This window comes from Leucoraja erinacea, chromosome 8, assembly GCF_028641065.1.
Source record: "Leucoraja erinacea ecotype New England chromosome 8, Leri_hhj_1, whole genome shotgun sequence".
Classification (NCBI taxonomy): domain Eukaryota; kingdom Metazoa; phylum Chordata; class Chondrichthyes; order Rajiformes; family Rajidae; genus Leucoraja; species Leucoraja erinaceus.
The window spans coordinates 74,174,488-74,196,968 of record NC_073384.1 but is presented as its reverse complement, the minus strand read 5'-3'; the positions used below and the strand labels follow the sequence as shown (position 1 = coordinate 74,196,968).

The 22,481-nt window shown below is 43.4% G+C and overlaps 1 protein-coding gene across 2 annotated transcripts in view; it reads left to right on the top strand.

The window, feature by feature from the left end:
* Positions 1-22,481, top strand: part of cnksr3 (cnksr family member 3) — a 106,643-nt gene that overhangs the window by 37,310 nt on the left and 46,852 nt on the right. For both annotated transcript variants that reach the window (XM_055639988.1, XM_055639989.1), the window contains 2 exons: positions 19,926-20,128; positions 21,379-21,466. In XM_055639988.1, the coding sequence (XP_055495963.1) occupies positions 19,926-20,128; positions 21,379-21,466 (291 nt within the window). The remainder of the gene's footprint in view (positions 1-19,925; positions 20,129-21,378; positions 21,467-22,481) is intronic.

Genomic DNA, 22,481 nt, shown 5'->3' with positions numbered 1-22,481 from the left:
TGTGGAGGGGAGGGGGGTTTAGGGGAGGGATGGTGGGGGAGGATGTAGGGGAGGAGAGGAGGGGGAAGAGGGGAGGGGAGGAGAGGAGGGGGGGGGGGAGGGAGGAGGGGGAGGGGGGGAGAGGAGAGGGGAGGTGAAGGGGAGCGGAGGGAAGAGAGAGGGATAGGGAGAGAGAAAGAGGTGGGGACAGAGAGGAGGGGAGAGAGAGAGAGGGTGCCTTTTCACTTCAACCCAAACAACCATTTGTAGGCAGTGCTTTATGCCCTCAAACTAGCCATATTTTCATTTTCAAACCACATTATGGGTACTCACAGCTGTGGAGACATTTGTTCAGAGCTCTGATTGAGGCACACCACTTGCAGAGACTGATTGAGGCACACCACATGTAGAGACTGATTGAGGCACACCACATGTAGAGACTGATTGAGGCACACCACTTCCTGGTTTTATAGTCCCTCCCCCTCCCTCAAGCAGGGGCAGCAGAGAGAATGGGGAATTTTGTAAAAAACATTAGTATCTCTGTCATTTTTCATCGACGGGAAAAATCTTCGGCACACATGCGGCGGAGGGGGGCTCTGAGCGAGGTGGCCAAAAATGACGGCCGTAGGTGGCGGCGTTCTCTCGGAAATCGCAGCACAGAAGGCCAAAAGCGGTCAAAAACAGAGATTTAGTAATATAGATATTCCATTGCAATTCCGCAATCCATTGCTCACCATTTATCAGAGAAAGACCAGGATGGAAAAAATAAAATTTCTGAGGCAATTATTTTGTAGATCAAAAATTAAGTATCATTTCTTCAAGAACTTCAGTAGGTAACCCACATGGGCACAGGCAGAACGTGGAAACTCCCAAGATCGGGATCAAGCCCGGGTCTCTGGCGCTATGAGGCAGCAGCTGTGCTAACTGCGCCATGTGCCAACCAGAGAAGATGATACAAGTCTAAAGGCAACTTGTGTAGAGCATAAATATTGCTGGAGCTGATGGACAAGCAGCTGGGGGTGGCACAGTGGAGCAGCAGTAGACCCGCTGCCACTCAGTATCTGAGACCCGGGTTCAGTCCTGACCTCAGATGCTGTCCGTGTGGAGTTTGTTATGCCCCTGTCCCACTTAGGAAGCCTGAACGGAAACCTCTGCAGACTTTGCGCCCCACCCAAGGTTTCCGGGCGGTTCCCAGAGGTTGCAGGTGGTTGCCGGAGGTTGCAGGTAGTGGAAGCAGATAGGGAGACTGACAAAAACCTCCGGGAACTGCACAGAAACCTTGGGTGGGGCACAAAGTCTCCAGAGGTTTCCGTTCCGGTTTCCTAAGTGGGACAGGGGCATAACTCTCCCTGCAACTGCGTGGATTTCCTTTGAGTTCTGCAATTTTCTTTCGCATTCCAAAGACGGGAGGCTTTGTGGGTTAATTGTCCTCTGGTAAATTGCAGCTAATGGGCCGTGGGATAACTAGTGTGAATGGGTGACCAATGGGCGGCATGGACTCAGTGGGCCGAAGTGCCTGTTTCCATGCTGTATCTCTAAACACGTCTAAATGACAAGTAGTTGGGGGGGGCGCGGGTTGGAATGGTGTCCATTATTGCTGGTTGTCCGCTATAACTGAGTAAGGGATTTGCTCCAACCACTCCGTGATGCGATAAGTTGTTTTCAAATATAAAGTTCCTTTTCACAGCTAAAAGTGTGTATTTGTGTAATAGAATATCCTTGCGTGTCTATTTCAATGCCCTCCCACAGTGTAACCAGCAGCCTGAGATCTCCAAGTCAGTGGTGTGTGTTTACTGTGGGGATGTTACATCTGCTGTAACCAAAACCCATTGTAAAGAGGTCTGTGATAACAAGGGTAGACTGCTTTGTTTGACGGCCTCATTTTCACCCGACAAACAGCTAATGAAGGCCTGTTTCCTTTATCATTGTTACTTTATTGAATATCATTCATTCACCGTTCCTTATCTCTCAACATCACAGTCTATATCTCTCATTTCCCTTATCCCTAACCAGTCTGAAGAAGGGTCTTGACACGAAATGTCATCCGTTCTTTCCCTACAATGATGCTGCCTGTCCCGCTGAGTTACTCCAGCTTTTTATGTCTATCTAAACGGATACTGATGTTGGCAGATAACCTTCTGCAATGATTAGCCTTCTATGGCAGAAAAAAAAACTTGAGTCCCAATAAGTGGTTTCTCCTGCAGATAGGCAATTCCTTCCCACATTATTTGTTTCCATGGGGTGATAACCAGTTGACTAGGCTGCGCTCTTTTCCTTGTATTAAAGGGGGAAATCGGAAGGTTACTTGTTTTCATTAATGGGAAGATGTAACTGCATTTAAATTCAAATCCAAACTACATTTTAATTGGAACAAAATTCAAAATGTCACTAATTGAAGGGGTTGGACAGGCTAGATGCAGGAAGATTGTTCCCGATGTTTTGGGAAGTCCAGGACAAGCGGTCACAGCTTAAGGATAAGGGGGAAATCCTTTAAAACCGAGATGAGGAGAACTTTTTTCGCACAGAGAGTGGTGAATCTCTGGAACTCTCTGCCACAGAGGGTAGTTGAGGCCAGTTCAGTGGCTATATTTAAGAGGGAGTTAGATGTGGCCCTTGTGGCTAAAGGGATCAGAGGGTATGGAGAGGCAGGTACGGGATACTGAGTTGGATGATCAGCCATTATCATATTGAATGGCGGTGCAGGCTCGAAGGGCCGAATGGCCTACTCCTGCACCTAATTTCTATGTTTCTATGAATTTCAATCATGTTAATGATGAATAGCTGTATTAACTTGGAAGTTGAATTGGTCATGGCTAGCTTTTCAAGTGATCAGAATATTTAGATTCTAAAATGCAAAGTTACACTACCTTCTAATTACACTAGCTACAATAGTAGCAACATTAGACGGCAAATTCAAGGTTATACGATTCAAATGGTTGCCTAATCTATATTTTATTGCTTTGGCTTTTAATTTGGCAAGAGTAGATTGCTAATGGTATACCAGCGGTTGAATATATTAGTGCTTTTTTTTGGTAATCTTGTACTTTAGATACATAACATGTTGTGGTTGACCTTTTTAATCCTCTGTTATTTAATTTTAAGAAGTTCTGCAAATATATAACTAGATTTTGCCAGGATTACTTGAAATTTTACAACCTTAAGACTTCACAATGTTCATTCTTCTTAACCTGCTAGCCTCCTCTCCTCTTCCCTGCCGACACACTCCCATCTCCAAAGATGTTAATACAATGATACAATTTATTTGTTATCATTTGAACCTCTTGAGATTCAAACAAAATTTGGTTTCTGCAGTCATCAATCAATCAATCTGTTTTTATTCATCACATACACAATAAAGTGCAGTGAAATGAATTTGCCAGCAGCAGTACAATGAAAAAAGAACACGCAATACACAATAAAAATTTAACACAAACATCGACCACAGCATTCTTCACTGTGGTACAGTCAGTCCTCCTCAATTGTTCCCCCATGGTCCGGGCCATAAACATCCACAACCACTGCGGGCGACTGGATGTACAGGCCCTCTCGTCGGGACAGTAAGTCCTGAATTGGTGCTTCCCTAGCGGAGACCGCGGCTTCAGGATGTTGTAGGCCGCAGGCCGGCGGTTGGAGCTCTTCTCCGGATATGCCCGGCGAGGGATCCCGCTGTGGGTCCACGCCTTGCCCACGGCTAGAAGCTCCGCAGATCGCGGCTTCAGGATGTTATAAGCCGCGGGCCAGCGATTGGAGCACTCCCTTCTGGCGACCCCGGCAAGGGCTCTCCCGCTCCGCGAAGAGAATTCCACGCCACCCCTGCTGGAACACCCCCAACTCCGGGAAAGGCCCCACACAATGGTACAAGTCACACCCCGTGGAGGAGGTGACCATTAACAAGCACACCCGGAGACATTAAAGCACACATTTCGACACACAAAAAAACAAAAAAGAAGAAATGACGAACAAGCTGCTGGCAGGGCAGCCGACTCGCAGCGGCCCCACCGACCACTGATCACCAATTCTGATGCATCATTAGCTGCTGGACAGAGCAAGGCAAGAACAAGTGTTATGGACCAGGAATCTATTGCACCCTTTGCTCTGAAGTCTCCAGTGTTTTCACTCTGCAATTGTTCACTCAACCATCAAATGGACTTTGGATCATCAGCTGCTTGGTGTCATTGTAATTTATTTCAGACCATCAGTTGTAGTTTAGTTTAGTTTAGAGATACAGGCCCTTCGGCCTACCCAATCCGTGCCGACCAACGATCCCCGCACATTAACACACTAGAGACAATTTACACTTGTACCAAGTATACAAACCCAAGCCAATTAACTGCCAAACCTGTACGTCTTTGGAGTGTGGGAGGAAACAAAAGATCTCGGAGAAAACCCACGTGGTCACAAGGGGAACGTACATACACCATTGCAGACGGCACCCGTAGTCTGGATCGAACCCGGGTCTCTGGTGCTGTAAGTGCTGTGAGGCAGCATCTCTCCCGCTGCGCCACCGTGCCGCCCGAATAATTGGAGAATTTCCAGTGTGCAAACTTTTTATAGAATTTGAGATTATGACAGAGCAGAACTGTTTGTTTCGTGCTTCTCTGTCCTTTTACCAAGTGTTAAGAATTTATAAGATTTCTCCTAAATTATGTTCTGCGCAAAAAGTAAATCATGTTTAAAAAAAAAAACGCTTTCACTGCCAAAGATATCCACCATCTTGTGGATCTGCACAACTAGCCATCTCGGTCATTGGACAAGCTGTCGTGATATTTGCAATCCTCCCCAGAGGTTATTCATGTTGTGGAGCATTCTGAGGCTGCAAAAAAGTTCAATGTAATTACAAATGCTCTTTTCGTGTTACAGCCCTGTGGTCACAATGCAACCCACTAGGGATTGTAAATATTTTACTTTCCCTCCCCTCACCCCCCATCCTTCATGTTCAGGGAATTCCAGAAATGATTGTAATCCTTTTTTTTTTTTTAAATACATCCGTGTGTAATTATTTGTGGAAGCTTCCTGAGAGGATAATGCTCAACAGTAAAACACCACTTTTTTGGAACTGACCTTGGAGTTGATGCTGTGCAACAAGTTAAAAGCCAAGGCATGACATGTGGAGGTCATTACTCCAGGAAGCCTGTGGCTTGAACAGTCTAACTGGACAGTAAAATGTGGCTTGGCCTTAAACATTATCACATGACTGCTTGCAGAAAATTGCGTAGGAAAGATGAACTGGGCACCAGTAATTAAAGCTGTTTAATTAGACAAGAATGTATCTGCAGTGGATGAATTCCTATTGAATTACAATACGATAGAACTTTATTTATCCCAGGTGGGAAATTTGCTCTGCCAACATAAAAACACAAAATATATGGAACATGAAATTAAAGTGCTGAGTGGAAAGGATTGGGGATGTGCAAAGATTGGGTAGGGGGACGGTGGGCAGTCTCGGTCTACCTCTCGGAAGGGGGGGGGGGGCAGAGTTGTAGGGTTTGATAGCCACAGGGAAGAAGGATGTCCTGTAGCTGATAATCTCCTGATAATCATAGTTTTTGGGGACACAGTAGTGTTGCTGGCTTTTGAATGAGGGAAGCTCTTGCATATTTAACAGCAGGGTGTGGTGAAAACCTGTTCTGCTGTCGAAGATAACTTCAAGGTTGGTGGATAAAATTGCCGCAGGTTCAAGACCAAGTTTTTGTGTGTACACAAAAATGCTGGAGAAACTCAGCGGGTGAGGCAGCATTTATGGAGGGAAGGAAATAGGCAACGTTTTGGGCCAAAACCCTTCTTCAGACTCTTGTGTAATTGTGTGGTGAGTTGTGGGCAATACTGATATTGAAATATAATTTTAATTACTGTTTTTCTATTTTCTGAGAAGCCAATTGGCTGTCGGACAGAGCATTAGTTTAAGCTATATATCGTACCAGCGTGTGTGTCGTTTGGGACCCCAATTAAAACAAATAAAAGAAGTATTGAAGGTAGTTGAATTAAAAGAAAGTGATTGACACAGAAATACTTGGGGTTGGAATCATCTTTCAGTATCTTTAGTTTGCCTCATGGTTACTTTTATTAGGTTGGGACTATATTTATTTTGCAAGAGAAACTATTTGCCTAGCTTGACAATTCTTTCATGCCATATAGTTTTAAGTTTTGACAGACCCTGTTGGACATTGCGTCAATACTATTGATAGACACACAAAGCTGGAGTAACTCAGCGGGGCAACAGGCCGCATCTCTGGAAGGAAGGAATAGGCGACGTTTCCGGTTGAGACTCTGAAGAAGGGTCTCGACCCGAAACATCACCCATTCCTTCTCTCCAGAGATGCTGCCTGTCCCGCTGAGTTACTCCAGCTTTTTGTGTCTTAACTTTTGTTTAAACCAGCATCCTTCCTACATATCAATACTATATCCTGTCATTTATACTGGAAGTTTGACAATAGGCGTGGGGGTGTTTGTATTATTTTCATATCTTTATCAGGTTTCCCAGTGGAATTTGTTTTATTTAGGATGATATAACTGAAGGAACAATCTATGATTGTATCTTTATTTACTTAGAAGTATCCTCGTGAATTAAAAGCAACTCGCATTCTGTGGACCGAAGATAGACACAAAAAGCTGGAGTAACTCAGCGGGTTAGACCACATCTCTGGAGGAAACAAATGGGTGATGTTTGGGGTCAAGACTATTCTTCGGACTGAAATTCGGGATAAGGAGTCTAGAAATATGGAAGATAAAGGTGTAAAATCAACAGATCAAAGCAGATGGTGCTAGTGAAATGTGGACAGACACAAAAAGCTGGAGTAACTCATCGGGTCAGGCAGCATCTCTGGAGAAAAGGAATAGGTGACGTTTTGGGTCGAGACCCTCCTTCTTGACCCAAAATGTCACCCATTCCTTTTCTCCAGAGATGCTGTCTGACCCGATGAGCTACTCCAGCTTTTTGTGTCTATTTCATCTGCAGTTCCTTCCTACACATCTTATGGACCATTCCCACTGACGGTGTCTGTCTCTCTGGGTCAGGTTACCTTCTGCATGTGTGTGATATTTATCCTCATTTGCTAAGGTGTGTTCATTTCGGTTCAGAGAATTATTACTACCAAACGTGTGGTTTGATGATTTGGTTTTAGTGAAATAATATTTGTACAAGAAACTCTTGAATATATTATTATTAAAGTATTCTGTATAGGGTTAACTAGGAAGAAACGGAAGTAGTTTTATAGCTGTGATTTCCAAGCATTAATTCTACTTATTAATTTCTACTTTGGATTTGGAGATAATAGATTTCAAAGTCTTTCAAAGTCTTTGCTAGTTTAGATCATGGGATCCACAAAGTGGATGCATCCAAGTCATAATTGTGTACATGACGGAGAGACTGGCTATAAAACGCATCCTGTGGGAAAATATTTTACTGTCTATGTAAGCACTGTTGCTGATGCGTTAAGCAGACTATTCTGGCTGGAATGCTCTTTGGTATTTTTTTCCCCCCCTGTTGTGGAATTCCAGTTGGGATCATAGGACCAGGCACTTTTTTAATACATACTTTGAACTAAAACAAAAACCAGCCATGCTAAATATAGCTCTGGCTCCTTCACGCTATATTAAAAAAAAGCTAGCTGTCTGTTTGGATTCTGTCCCTAGTACAGTATTCCACTTACAGGATCTGGCATGCAGATTCTTTTTCCTCTTTTTGTTTCACTCTTCTGCCAGTATAAACTCACATGATTGTACGAGTGCCTAGAGATTAGCATTCTTTCCAGCCAATTCTTTGGACATATGTCGGCTCGCAGTGAAGTTGCTGAACACTGCACCTCCGGATGTCTACTTGTATCGTATTTTGTTAAATCGTTAAAGGGCCTGTCGCACTTCCGCAATTTTTTTCAGTGACTTGCCGGCACCCTTTACAGTCGCAGGAGGTCACCGAAAATTAAAAAAATGTTGAAAATCCAGCCGCGACCAGAAAAAAGTATGACTCTTTGGGCAACTACTCCCAACCATTTAGGTCACCCCACGATATGTGGCGCCTGTAGGGTCATGAGTAGTCGCCCAAAGAGTCGTACCTTTATCTGGTCGCCACTGGATTTTCAACATGCTGAAAATGTTCGGCAACCTGCTGCAACTGTAACTGTAAAGTCGCCGAAAAGATCGCATAAGTGGGACAAGCCCTTAACACGACAAGAATAAAAGAGTATTTGGGACAAACAAATCCATCTTATCCCACTTAACCCAGCTCTGCCATTCATCATGGGGTATTTAATTGTCATATGCACTGGATTATAAACTGGAACAATGAAATTCTTGTTGCCGTTTTAAAGCCCACATTAGATGCAGCAATGAACAATAAATATGTGATCAATTATCAGTAATTCTAAGGAAACTAGAACACTAGAACAGGGCGGCATGGTGGCGCAGCAGTAGAGTTGCTGCCTTACAGCACTTGCAGCGCCGGAGACCCGTGTTTGATCCCGACTACAGGTGCTTGTCTCTACGCAGTTTGTACGTTCTCTGCGTGACCGTTTTCTCCGAGGTCTTCAGTTCCCTCCCACACTGCAAAGACGTACAGGTTTGTAGGTTAATTGGCTTGGTGGATGGTGACACCGGGAGCTCGCGGGTCCCTGCTGGGAGACTGCTTTGCGGGGCATAGGCAGCGGCGACTTCTCCCGCTCGAATTGCGGGGTTGAGAGTGACCTGGAGCGGGGCCTTACAATGCCCGGCGCGGCTGTAAATTGCCGCGGACTTGCTAGCGCCCGCCGGGGGCTCCAACATTGGGACCCGGGGCAGGGCCTTGCATCACCCGGCGTGGCTTTGAGTGGCCACGGACCTGCTAGCGCCCGCCGGGGCCTTTAACCTTGACTTCGGGAGAGGAATGGAGAGCAGGGGAGAGACACGACTTTGCCTTCCATCGCAGTGAGAAGGAGACTCACTGTGAAGGATGTTTGTGTAAATTGTGTTGGTGTGTGTCTTGGTTCTTTTCTTGTATGGCTGCAGAAACCAAATTTCGTTTGAACCACATGTGAGGTTCAAATGACAAATAAAAGGTATTGTGTTGTATTATTGTATTGTATGGGTAAAATTGTCCCCAGTGTGTGTAGTGTGCAGGGATCGCTGGTCGGCACGGACTCAGTGGACTGAAGGGCTTGTTTCCGCGCTGTATCTCTAAACTAAACGTTACTCTATTTTAGTACAGCGGAGTCATAAGGGTTCGGTGCTGAGCTATAGTAATGGTTACTGCCAGGTAGTTCACAAGCCTCTTAGTTTCTGTGAGGATGATATTCTTTTATTTGAAGGTATTTTCTGTGACTCCTGTACCAACTTCCAGATGGTGGCAGCAGATGGAGAGCGTGTAGGAAGGAACTGCAGATGCTGGTTTAAACCAAAAATAGACACACAAAGCTGGAGTAACTCAGCGGGTCAGAAAAGTAATAGATGTTTTTTGGTTGAGACCCTTCCGAGGTGGTCAGGATGGTGTGGGTCTTTGATGGTAGCCCTTTCCTGAGGCAGTATTGCAGATCTCTTTGATACTGGAGTGGTTAATACCTGTGATTAAACCATTTTCTACAGCTTCCACCATTCTTGAGTGTTCAAATTTCCAATCGGGTTGTGATGCAAGCAGTCAGTATGCTATCCACTGTGCACGTGTAGAAATTTGATAGCGTATTCGGTGACAAGCCAAATCTCCTCAAATCCAAAGAGTTGGAGGCATTGGTGCATCGTCTTCCTTGTCATTGCATCAATGTGTTGGGCCCAGGATAGATCATAAGGGATGTGTATGACCAGGAACTTGAAGCTGTTGAATCTATCCCACAGTTCAACCACTTAAGATGGGTGAATGGTGCTTCTGCTTTCCCTTCCTGATTGAAGTCGGCAATCAACTCCGTGGCTTCCTAACATTGAAAGCAAGATTGGTGATCTGGCACCACTCACCAGATTATTGATATCCCGTAATTAAACCAATCTTGGCATCGTCAACAAATTTAACGATGGCATCGGAGCTGTGTCTGGCAACACAGTCACGAGGATAGAGAGTGGAGCAGGAGACTGAGATGCAGCATGAATGTCCCCCTGCACTGGTGATCTTCGAGGAGGAGGTGATGTTGCCAATCCATGCAGATTGAGGGTTATCAATGGGGGGTCAAGGATTCGCAAGGAGGCGCAGAGACACGGTTCCCTGAGTTTCCCTGAGTTTGAAGGTGTTGACCATCCAGCTGTAATCGATGAACAGCAGCCTGACGTTTTCCATTATTCAAGCAGTCCAGTGGAGAGCCAAAGAGATCGCATCCTCAGTTCAAGAAGGAACTGCAGATGCTGGAAAATCGAAGGTACACAAAAATGCTGGAGAAACTCAGCGGGTGCAGCAGCATCTATGGATCGAAGGAAATAGGTGACGTTTCGGGCCAAAACCCTTCTTCAGACCCTTCTCTGTTGATCAATTGTGGTGGTAGGTGAATTAACCATATAACAATTACAGCACGGAAACAGGCCATCTCGACCCTTCTAGTCCGTGCCGAACACGTATCCTCCCCTAGTCCCATATACCTGCGCTCAGACCATAACCCTCCATTCCTTTCTCGTCCATATAACTATCCAATTTATTTTTAAATGATAAAAATGAACCTGCCTCCACCACCTTCACTGGAAGCTCATTCCACACAGCCACCACTCTCTGAGTAAAGAAGTTCCCCCTCAAGTTACCCCTAAACTTCTGTCCCTTAATTCTCAAGTCATGTCCCCTTGTTTGCATCTTCCCTCCTCTCAGTGGGAAAAGCTTATCCATTGAATTGAAGTGAGTCCAGGTTAGTACTGAGGCAGGAGTTACTTTGCATCATTACCACCATCTTAAAGTACTTTATCACAATGGACAAAATGATCATGGCTGATCTTTCCACAGTGTTCTTTTCCTATATTTTCCCCATACCCTTAATTCTTTAAATATCTGGAAATCCATTGTGAAGTTGAGTCTAAAAAAGCTTCTCGATCCGAGACGTCACCTATTCCTTTTCTCCAGAGATGCTGTCTGACCCGCTGAGTTACTCCAGCATTTTGTGTCAATCTTCGAGTGAAGTTGATTTCTGAGCCTCCACATCTCTCGGGGAGTATTCCAAAGATTTACCAGTTTGAAGAAGTTTCTTAATTGATCCCAATATACCTACCCTTTATTATAAGACTTAGATCCCAGATTCAGCCAACCTCCCTGAATCCACCCAGCCCAGCTGATTATTTTGTGTAAAAGCTCAAAACAAAAGGCAATATTTATACTCATTTAAATGTATTTTCTCATGCAGTGGCTTGTGAATATCATGACATGAGTATTTATGAATCAATGTCAAGACCATAATTTTCATGACATTTTCAACCTTAAGCTTCCACCTGATAGAAATGTTGCTATTTAAATATTGTAATTCCACATGCTTATTAATATTCTCAACTTCTCTGATCCAATATATTTGTGATGTGTGATTTTTTTCAAAGCTGGGCTGTTTAGAGATTTTGTTTTTTAAATTTTTGCTTGGCATTGCTACTTTGTTAGAACAAATGAGCCGTCTTGTGAAATTAAAATAGCTGGTAGCATGCACATCACCGATGGAGCCAAGTGTGCGAGAAAGCAGTGAGAAAGTGGTAGGCAGGAGTATCTGCAGCAACAATCTGTCTGAGCAGGTTGAATATGCAAAAGGAAAACTGAATTTTTATTGTTGAGCTTTCTGTGGTACAGTGACTGAACTGGTGCTATCTTGTAGATTCCTTGCGAGAGCTTGAACACCTTTCATATCAGGCGGAGAGGGGGAATTGAACCAGTAAATGGCACCAGTTTCAAGCGATGGAGCTTGTTAGCAACGCAATGTCAAGTCAAGTTTATTTGTCACATACACATACGAGATGTGCAGTGAAATGAAAGTGGCAATGCTCGCGGACTTTTGTGCAAAAGACAAACAACAAAATAACCAAACAAATTATAAACACAATCATAACAAACATATTCTTTTACATAATAAATAATGGAAGGAAAAACATTCAGTAGAGTTAGTCCCTGGTGAGATAGGCGTTTACAGTCCGAATTGCCTCTGGGAAGAAACTCCTTCTCAACCTCTCCGTTCTCACCGCATGGCAACGGAGGCGTTTGCCTGACCGTAGCAGCTGGAACAGTCCGTTGCAGGGGTGGAAGGGGTCTCCCATGATTTTATTTGCTCTGGAGTTGCACCTCCTGTTGTATAGTTCCTGCAGGGGGGTGAGTGAAGTTCCCATAGTGCGTTCGGCTGAACGCACTACTCTCTGCAGAGCCTTCTTGTCCTTGGCAGAGCAATTCCCAAACCAGATGGTAATGTTCCCGGATAAGATGCTTTCCGGGTTGTGTTAGTTTAAAAAATAGTGTAAGGGTTGTGTTAGTTTAAAAAAGAATTAGTTAGTGGTAAGGTAACATTGGATCCACATATCTGCAGGCAATCAGGCCTTGAGCGCCCTGGAGAGGAAAAGACTACAAAAAGTAGCAAACACTGCCCAGTCCATCATCGGCTCTGACCTCCCTTCCATCGAGGGGATTTATCACAGTCGCTGCCTCACAAAGGCTGGCAGTATCATCAAAGACCCACACCATCCTGGCCACACACTCATCTCCCCGCTACCTTCAGGTAGAAGGTACAGGAGCCTGAAGACTGCAACAACCAGGTTCAGGAATAGCTACTTCCCCACAGCCGTCAGGCTATTAAACCTGGCTTGGACAAAACTCTGATTATTAATAACCACTTTCTGTTACTTGCACTTTACCAGTTTATTTATTCATGTGTGTATATATTTATATCATGGTATATGGACACATTTATCTGTTTTGTAGTAAATGCCTACTATGTTCTGTGTGCTTAAGCAAAGCAAGAATTTCATTGTCCTATACAGGGACTCGTGAGAATAAACTCATTTGAACTTGAACTTGAGTCAATTGTGTTTATTGGTAATGCCAGTGAGATGTAATGCAGTGGAAGCACTTTTTGAATCGTCGTATCCAGTTCACAATTCTAGCAAAGGAATGGGCATGGCTATTGGGGATCAGGGAGACACAGGGGTGGTAGTGGCACTATCATTTTTGTAAGGGGAGAGGGCACAAAAATAAAGGAGGACATTTATGCACAGTCTGAGGATGTAAGTGACGTATTAAATGATGACATCAGTATTTACCAAGGAGCAGCAATGCCAAGCACATAAGCTTTGATCAGTGTGGGGTATAAGATGCAGGAGCAGTTATAGAGAAAGTGGCGTTGGGGCTGTTGAAAAGCATTAAGATGGATACTACCCAGGGCCTATTAGGATCAATCTCGTCATTGAGAGGGGGGATACCAGGGACCATGATGAAGTCCGTTTGTATCTTCTGTAGTCACAGGCAAGGCCCTGGAAGATTGGAAATTAGTCAATTTTGTTCCTTTGTTTTTAGAAATGTAGTGCAGCAAATTCTAGACTGGTAAGCCTAACGTCAGTGACAGGGAAACTATTAGCGAGGATTCTTCAAGATGGGATAATCGCATTTTGGGCTAATTTGGGGCTGTCAGCATGCCTTTGCACACGGCAGGTCGTAATTTATGAACACAATAGAATTTTTTGAAGAGGTGATTGATGGTGTTATATGGACTTAATTAAGGCATTTGATGAAGTCCATCATGGTAAGCTATCCAGAAGATAAAGATGCAGGGAATCCATTGCGACTTGGTCATTTGGATTCAGAACTGGCTGTCTCACAGCAGGTTGTGGCAGAAGGGTGGTATTCTTGCAGCTAGAAGGAGGTCTGTGGCCATAAATGATTTGTCATAAATGTAGATTGGCCAGTTAGTAAATGTGTGGACAACACCAAAATTGGTGGAGGTGAGGAAAGTTGTCAAAGTATACAGTGGGACATTGATCAGCTGAAGAAGTAGGCGGAAAAATGGCAGATGGAATTGATTCTGCACCAGTGTGGGGTGTGGTAATTTAGGAGGTTGAGTGTAAGGGGCAGGTGTGCAGTTAATGTCAAGACCCTTTGTAACATAGATGTACGGAGGGATTTTGGGTTCCAAGTCCATAGCTCCTTGAAAGTAGTAACACAGTGGTAAAGAAGGCATATGGTATGCTTGACTTCATTCAGAACCATGAAGAATAAGCATCAGGAAGTCGTGTTGCAGCTTTATAAGACTTGGGTTAGTCTGTATTTTGAGTATCGTGTGCAAATCTGGTCGCCTCATTACAGGAATGATGTGGAGCCTTTGGAGTGGTTGCAGAAGTGGTTTACCAGAATGTTGCCTGGATCATGCCAGAGGGTGTTGGCTCAAGAGAATGAACAAAAATGGATTGTTTTCTCTGGAGCACCCGAGACTCTGGGGAGACCTGATAGGAACAGGATAGAATATCAAGATGGAAATGTCAGACTCGAGCACATAGTTTTAAGATGAGCGGGGCAAAACTTAATGATGTGAGGAGTATGTTTTTTTTTACACAAAGCGGTTGTTGCCAGAGGTACTCTGTCAGTGGTGGTGGTGGTGGGGAAGGCTGACAAGATAGTACATTTAACAGTGTCTTAGATTGGCATGGAGATGTACAAGGGGATGAATGGATGTAGATCCCGTGCAGATAGAGGGGATTAGTTTAATGTGGCAATATGTATGAATAGAATTGAATACTTTATTCGCACATGTGACGAAGCACAGTGAAATAGTGCTGCAGACACAGTGTATGGAAATAGCGGCCACCTACAGCACTAACAAAGTTACAAAGCATGCCGACTCCCCCTATTGTTCTCCCCACACCCACACACACCGCGGGCCCCAGTCTGCACACAGACGTTGTGGGCCACAGTACCTGTTTCTGTGCTGTACTGTTGTGTGCTGTGTGAGGGGCACAGATAAGGTGGATGACCAGTCTTTTTCCTAGGGCAGGGGTGTGTAAAACTAGAGTGGAGAGGTTTATGGTGAGAGGGGAAAGATTTAAAGGGGACCTGAGAGGCTGAGATTTTCTCACACTGGGGATGGTAACATGGTACAAACTGCCAGAGGAAAAGGTAGACGTTGTTACCTTGCCATTATAAGACATTTGAACAGGGATGTACAAGAGGTTTGGAGGAATATGGGCCAAGTGTAGGCAAATGGAACAAGTTAATGAATGCACCTTGGTTGGCATTGGCTAGTTGGGCCGAAGGTCCCAACTTAAGGATAAGGGGTCATAGCTTAAGGATAAGGGGGAAATCCTTTAAAACCGAGATGAGAAGAACTTTTTTCACACAGAGAGTGGTGAATCTCTGGAACTCTCTGCCACAGAGGGTAGTTGAGGCCAGTTCATTGGCTATATTTAAGAGGGAGTTAGATGTGGCCCTTGTGGCTAAGGGGATTAGGGGGTATGGAGAGAAGGCAGGTATGGGATACTGAGTTGGATGATCAGCCATGATCATATTGAATGGCGGTGCAGGCTCGAAGGGCCGAATGGCCTACTCCTGCACCTAATTTCTATGTTTCTATGTCCTTTAACTCAAAGATGCACGAGTTTAAAATTAACTCCACATCCCTTCTTTCCATAAGTGCATGACGGCTTTGAAATTGTGAATATAAACTGTTGACCCTATTAATAATCTGCATGTTGTATTTTCTTATCGGAGTCGGGCATGTGTAGGAATTTAAATTTGACTGCATTTGAAAGGCCTCATTAAAAATCCTTGGAACCTGTATGAGAAGATCATGTGCAAACAAGTGAATTGAATTGAATAACTTTTAGTAGCCAGGTATGTATACATACAAGGAATTTTCATTGGTGCTTTGCTCGCAAGTAACAACACGATATACAGTAGACAAATAAAAATAAAACATAATTTAAACATGCGAAGAATGAAATGAAATACCAGAGCACAAGGAGGCTGCATACTTCTGGCTGTTGAGTAGAGCTACTGCTTGTGGGGGAAAAAAGTTGTTTTTATGTTAAACTTACAATGCAATAAAATGTGCTTTTATTGTAAGTTGAACATTTTTTCAGGTGAATTATTGAAGGATATGTAGGGCAGGGCAGCAACTCTGTTGGCAGTCACCTGATGTGACCACATGGAAATGTTTTGAGCTAAATATCTGTCCCGCTATCAGTAATCTTGTGATAAGATGTGCTGCCTCTCAATTTGTATCTACAGTTTAACAGTAGAAATCCATTACGTGGCAACAAAATTTCACAGTCTGTAGCATTTGGACCGAATTAGACATGCAAATAATATATGTTAATTGGTAACATGGAATCCTCTAATCTTTCTGTTCAGTTACCAGAAAAGAATTTCTGCAGGTACTTGGAGTTAATATCTGGAGAAATGTTTGCCTAAAATTAAGCATCTGTATGTAAATTGATTTGTGGGATCTGATAATCTTGATTTGTCGTAACGTTTTTTTTTAAACGGTTTGTCAGTAAATTGAAGGAATGGGTGACGTTTCAGGTCGATACCCTTCTCTCAGTCTGAAGAAATGTCACCCATTCCTTCTATGCAGAGATGCTGCCTGGCCCGCTGAGTTTCCCCAAAATTTAGCGTCTATGTTCAGTGTAAACCAGCGTCTGTAGTTCCTTCCTACACTTAACTCGGAAGAGACTTAGGCCTTGGCAGCTGAAAGGACAATTTATATTGGGGAGGTGATTAAATCAGTGAATTATCAATAAGCCGAAATAGGAGTGCAGATATGAGGGTGTGAGATGACCTCTCTGAAATTAAGGTCTTGAGGTTGAAACCATAAGTGAGAATGTGCCTTCTGTAACTATTAGTCTTATCCGATGCATCCACTCCTGAATATTGGTGCTAAGCATGTCAAAGATAGCACCAAATAGTTCCATCCAGCCAATGGTAGCATTAATGTAAGTGTACCTGTTTGGTCCCGTGCGATGATGTGAATGGTCTGAATGAAACTGACACCAGAAAAGCAGTGGAGTTGATCATTTAGATATGGTATGATATGTTATTTGTCACATATACCTAGGTACAGTGAAATTCATTTATGTATACAGTTCAGTACAAGTATCACTATACACAAGCACACAAAACTGGAGTAACTCAGCGGGTCAGATAACTTATCTGGAGAAAATAAATCTCTGGAGAAAAGGTTTTGGGTTGAGACCCACCTTCAGTCTTGACCCGAAACATCACCTATTCCTTCTCTCCAGAGATGATGTCTGACCCATTGTGTTACTCAAGCTTTTTGTGTCTATCCTCGGTTTAAACCAGCATCTGCAGTTCCTTCCTACAATATACATGGGTGGCTTGGATACATGTTAGAAAAGCAGCTAGGATATGTTGCAAGTGTATAGCAGTAGTACACTGTGATCGTATACAGAGTCGGCAGATTTGGCACCATTTTCAAGACCCAGTTGATGACCACCTTGTGTTTAATGTTGCTCATGAATGGGGAATTTTGAGGGTCTACGTTTGCACCTTATGTCTGACATGATTAATAATAACTCGTACTGAATAAATCAAATTTCCCTGATGCTCAGTAAATGTAACAGGATTTGGTGCACAGATACCTGGCTGCACAGCACGAGCATTCCTGAGCATCTCAGCACCGTGGCCACTGTTTTTGACGATTACACAAGGTGCCACTGTGCGTATATTGTGTGTAAGGCCCCAGTCCTATTTGGTTTACTTGCTCTTTGGCCTTCACCAGGATATAATAAATACATTTTGGCAAGATGGCGAAGAGAATTGTCTCTGACTCTCGCCAGAAACCTTGCCCGTGGGAAGAAGCAAAGTAATGGAAGTGAGAACTTTTTTTTTTTTTCACTCCTTCCCAATTTCTGCAAATGGTGCCTGGTTGCTGGGATTATTCTTGGTGTTCGCCTCGTAATGCTCTTAACACTTTTCTCCCCCCTACTATGTACTAAAGTGGGGGGTATTGTAGGAAGCCAAGATGGTTGTCAAAGCTTACAGCAAGATCTTGATCAGGTAGGCAGAGGAATGATTAATGCAGATAAATGTGATGTGCTGCAATATGAGAAGTCTAACCAGGGCAGGACCCTCACAGTAAATGACAGGGCTCCAGGGAGCGTTGTAGAGGGGGATTTTGCAGTGTGGGTACATAGATCCTTGGAAGTGGCGCCACAAGTAGATAAGGAGGCCAAGAAAGTTTAGGCACATTGCCCTTCATTGGCCAGAGTATAGAAGTTGGGATGTTATGCCACAGCTGTACTGGTGATTCCACAGTTGGGGTATTGTGTTCACTTTTGGTCACCCAATTGTAGGAAAGATGTTCTTAAACTGGAAAGAATGGAGAGAAGATTTAAGAGGATGTTGCCAGGACTTGTGGGCCTGGGCAATAGGGAGAGGTTGGGCAGGCTAGGGCTATATTCCTTGGAGTGTTGTGCCCCGTCCCACTTAGGAAACCTGAACGGAAACCTCTGGCGACTTTGCGCCCCACCCAAGGTTTCCGTGCAGTTCCCGGAGGTTGCAGGTGGTTGCTGGACTGGAGGTTGCAGGTAGTGGAAGTAGGTAGGGAGACTGACAAAAAACCTCCGGGAATTGCACGGAAACCTTGGGTGGGGCGCAAAGTCTCCAGAGGTTTCCGTTCAGGTTTCCTAAGTGGGACGGGCATAAGGGGGTGAGAGATTATCTTATGGAGGTTTATGAGATAAATCAATTGGTTAGATGCACGGTGTCTTTTACCCAGAATAGGGGAATAAAAACCAGAAGACATAGTTTTAAGGTGATAGCAGAAACATTTAATAGGAATATATATGAGGGGCAACTTTTTCACAAGGAGGGTGGTTGGTTTATGGAATGAACTGCCAGAGGAGATAGTTGATGCAGAAATGATGGCAACATTGAAAATATATTTGGGCAGGTAATAATAATAATAATAATAATTTTTTATTTTCGGGCGCCTTTCAAAGTCTCAAGGACACCTTACAGAAATTAACAGAAGAGAAAAAACATATAGTCGAAGAAAAATAAATAATAAGGACATCACCAGTACACAAATTAAAGACAGAAATCGCTCCAAAGACAAAAAGTCAAAAAACACAATGTGAAGAGAGAGCAGCGGCAGCTAAAGCGCGCCAGCGTCCACTCTCCCTTCTGACAGCCATCTTAGACACAGACTAACATATTAACTTGCACACAAAAAAAAAGGTACCTGGATAGGAAAGGTTTCAAGGGATACAGGCCAAATACAGGCAACTGGGACTAGTGTAGATGGGACAAGCTGGGTCGAATGTCCTGTTTTCACGCTGTATGACCCTGACTAATTATACATATTGCTCCAACTGAGACAGCAAGCACCACTGCTTTGTAAAATTATTTCCTGGTTTTAAAATTCTTTCTTCCAAATGTGATCTTTTATCAAATGTTTTTTATGAAAGCCCACTAGCAATACCCACCAACAGCATTGTCTTGCCCATAATGTCCTGCATTGCTTAATCAAAGAACTCCATTGCACTAAGGCCGACCCTATCTGATTCATTGATTCTCTTTTCTTATTGGTTTTTGAGAAATGGCGTGGAAGCAGGCCTTTCATCCCACCGATTTCACACCAACTATCAATCACCCTTACACTAGTTCTATGTTATCCTACTTTCACATCGTACACGCTAAGAGCAATTCACAGAAGCCAATTAACCTACAAACTTGCGTGTCTTTTGAATGTGGGAGGAAACCAGAGCACCTGGTGAAAACCCACACAGTCTCAGGGAGAATGTACAAACTTCACACAGACAGTACCTGTGGGTAGGATCAAACCCAGTTCTCTGGCGATGTGAGGCAGCAACTCTACCGCTGCACCACTGTGCTACCCTTAATTAACCATACATATCCAAATACCAAGGAACTTAGTCATTTATCTCTAATAAAAGCTTCCCCTTGTAGTCGCTGAGGTGATCGTATTCCTGTTGTTCAACCAGCTGTAATGTGTCCTCTATCCTCTGGATGCTCGTATCCAAGGAGGATGAGGAAATACTTCTTGCGTTTTACTGTTCTGACATCTTGCTTTCAATTACAGAATTTTGGATTGGAATCCGAAAACATGAAGAACTTGGCCCTCAAATTGCGAATTGCAACCAATGGTCTCCAGAAGTTTATCAGCGTCAGAAGAAAAGGTTCTGCATACGATGGTGCAATTTCTCACAAACCTCCCAATGACTTCCTTACCTCAGTTGTGGACCTCATTGCTGTCGCAAAGGCTTTGTTAGCCTGGTTGGACAGGTAAGTTGAGCATCGACACAATTCAGTGTCCTACACTACACTACACTATACTACACTACACTACAAAAACGAAAATAACTAGGGAATAGGTAGAAAATAAAGTTCACCAATAGATTTTTTTTTTCCTCCCTGCAAAATAAATAATAGAAATGAGAAAGCACTTTGGCCTTCAATTATTTATTCCACAAGAACAAGGATTGCATTGACTTAATACATTAATCAAAATTAATATTACTGCCAATTTAATTTCAGATTTAAGGATGAGCAGTAAACTTGACATCAACTGACATTAGTTTAGAGACACAGCGCGGAAACAGGCCCTCCGAGTCGGCACCGACCAGCATTCCCCGCACACTAACACAATCCTACACTAGAGCCAATTTTTACATTTACTGTACACCAAGTCAATTAACCTACAAACCTGCCCGTCTTTGGAGTGTGGGAGGTAACCCATGCAGGTCACAGGGCGAATATACCAACTCTGCACCCATAGCCAAGATCAAACCTGGGTCTCTGGCACTGTAAGGCAGCAACTCTACCGCTGTGCCACCATGCCACCCATCTAGTGAAAGAACTTTAAGTTTCTATCACTCTTGGTAGGCCAGGTTTCCCAACTGCCAGTGATATAAACCTCATCTATAGGCCCTGAAACTTTTGATCAAAACATTTACCATAACCTTATAACCATATAACAATTACAGCACGGAAACAGGCCATCTCGACCCTTCTAGTCCGTGCCGAACACATATTCTCCCCTAGTCCCATATACCTGCGTTCAGACCATAACCCTCCATAACCATAACCTTTCCCGTCCATATAACTATCCAATTTATTTTTAAATGATAAAAACGAACCTGCCTCCACCACCTTCACTGGAAGCTCATTCCACACAGCGACCACTCTGAGTAAAGAAGTTCCCTCTCATGTCCCCCTTATATTACATCATATCATTATTCGTCATCATTTTACACTAAACCCAGTTACTTCTTGGCTAATCAATGCTGCACTTTCTCTAATATCAGATCAGAGCCTTTATTAATTTTGAACTAATAGATTGAGATTAATAGAGCTTGCAGCTGATAATAAGCAACATAGTTATGTATACACCGATACACATAATTTAGACACAAAATGCTAGAGTAACCCATTCGGGTACATTCAAACCTTTGCTGATGTAAACACTTTTACAATTTACATTTCGTATCAGGATCATAATTTGCAATATATTCTACAAAACCTATTTATTACAGATCACCATTTACAGGAATCAGTGATTACTCAATGATGAAAAACAAGATTATACAGCTGTGTTTGGATCTAACAACAACGGTTCAACAGGTCTGATTTAATTGTGATCTTCTTTACACTGGGTTACGTTTGGGGTGGACGCTGGAAGACAAAGGAAGTGTTTAGTTTAGATTTACAGCGTGGAAGCAGTCCCTTTGGCCCAAAGATCCTATAGCAAGCAAGATAGATCACTCGACGAAATAGACGTAGTACGGTCATGGGCAGATTCATCGGTAAATTTCGACCCCATTTCCATAACCGGCTTCCGTCTCCGCACCAAAGATCCCGTAGCGGAGCAAAGATACTAGTGCGGAGATGGAAGCCGGTTACGGAAACAACCTCGTAAAAATAAAAATTCCTTGGTAAAAATCTTGTCCTCATTTTCAGAATTATTATTTATTAACACAAACTGTTCCCCCGCAATGTTGATTACATTGCTAGTCGGGTTGGGTTACTGAAATGGATGAAAAAAGGCCCACGTTCCGCTCCGTTGTATACAACACATCAGCCCATTGCATTTAGAAGGAGTGGTCTATCTCTAGGATCTTTGCTATGGCCCACCGGATCTGCACCAACCAGCACATTAACACTCACCAAGAAACAATTTATCCTTATACCAGGCCAATTATCCTACAAAATCAAAGCCCAAATATCATTCCTTTCCTCTTGGTATACTGTGTAACATCAGTATGTAGCCTCAGAATGTGGTAACAAGTAAAATTAGCAAAATGCTTCTCTGATGTAAATTAAAGTTAATAAATTCAAGAGACATTGCCAAGCAAAGTTATACAGAATGCCTTTGCCATCTGTGAGGCCTCTTTATTGAGCCCTGTGATGTTTAAGGCTCTTGGTTTCTCAGTGTCAGGATTATCTTTTGCAGAACCGGTAATAACTGTGACCTGCACTCTAGGTGAGGTAGATTTTTAAATGTGTGGTGGCAAGTGAATTCCACGGAATATTCCTCAGCTGTTCTGCGCAAGTGTCTAGTGTTCAGGGCATTTCTTTGTTAGGCATATTGCCCTTCATCAGTCAGAGTGTTGAGTTTAGAAGTTGTGAGGTCCATGTT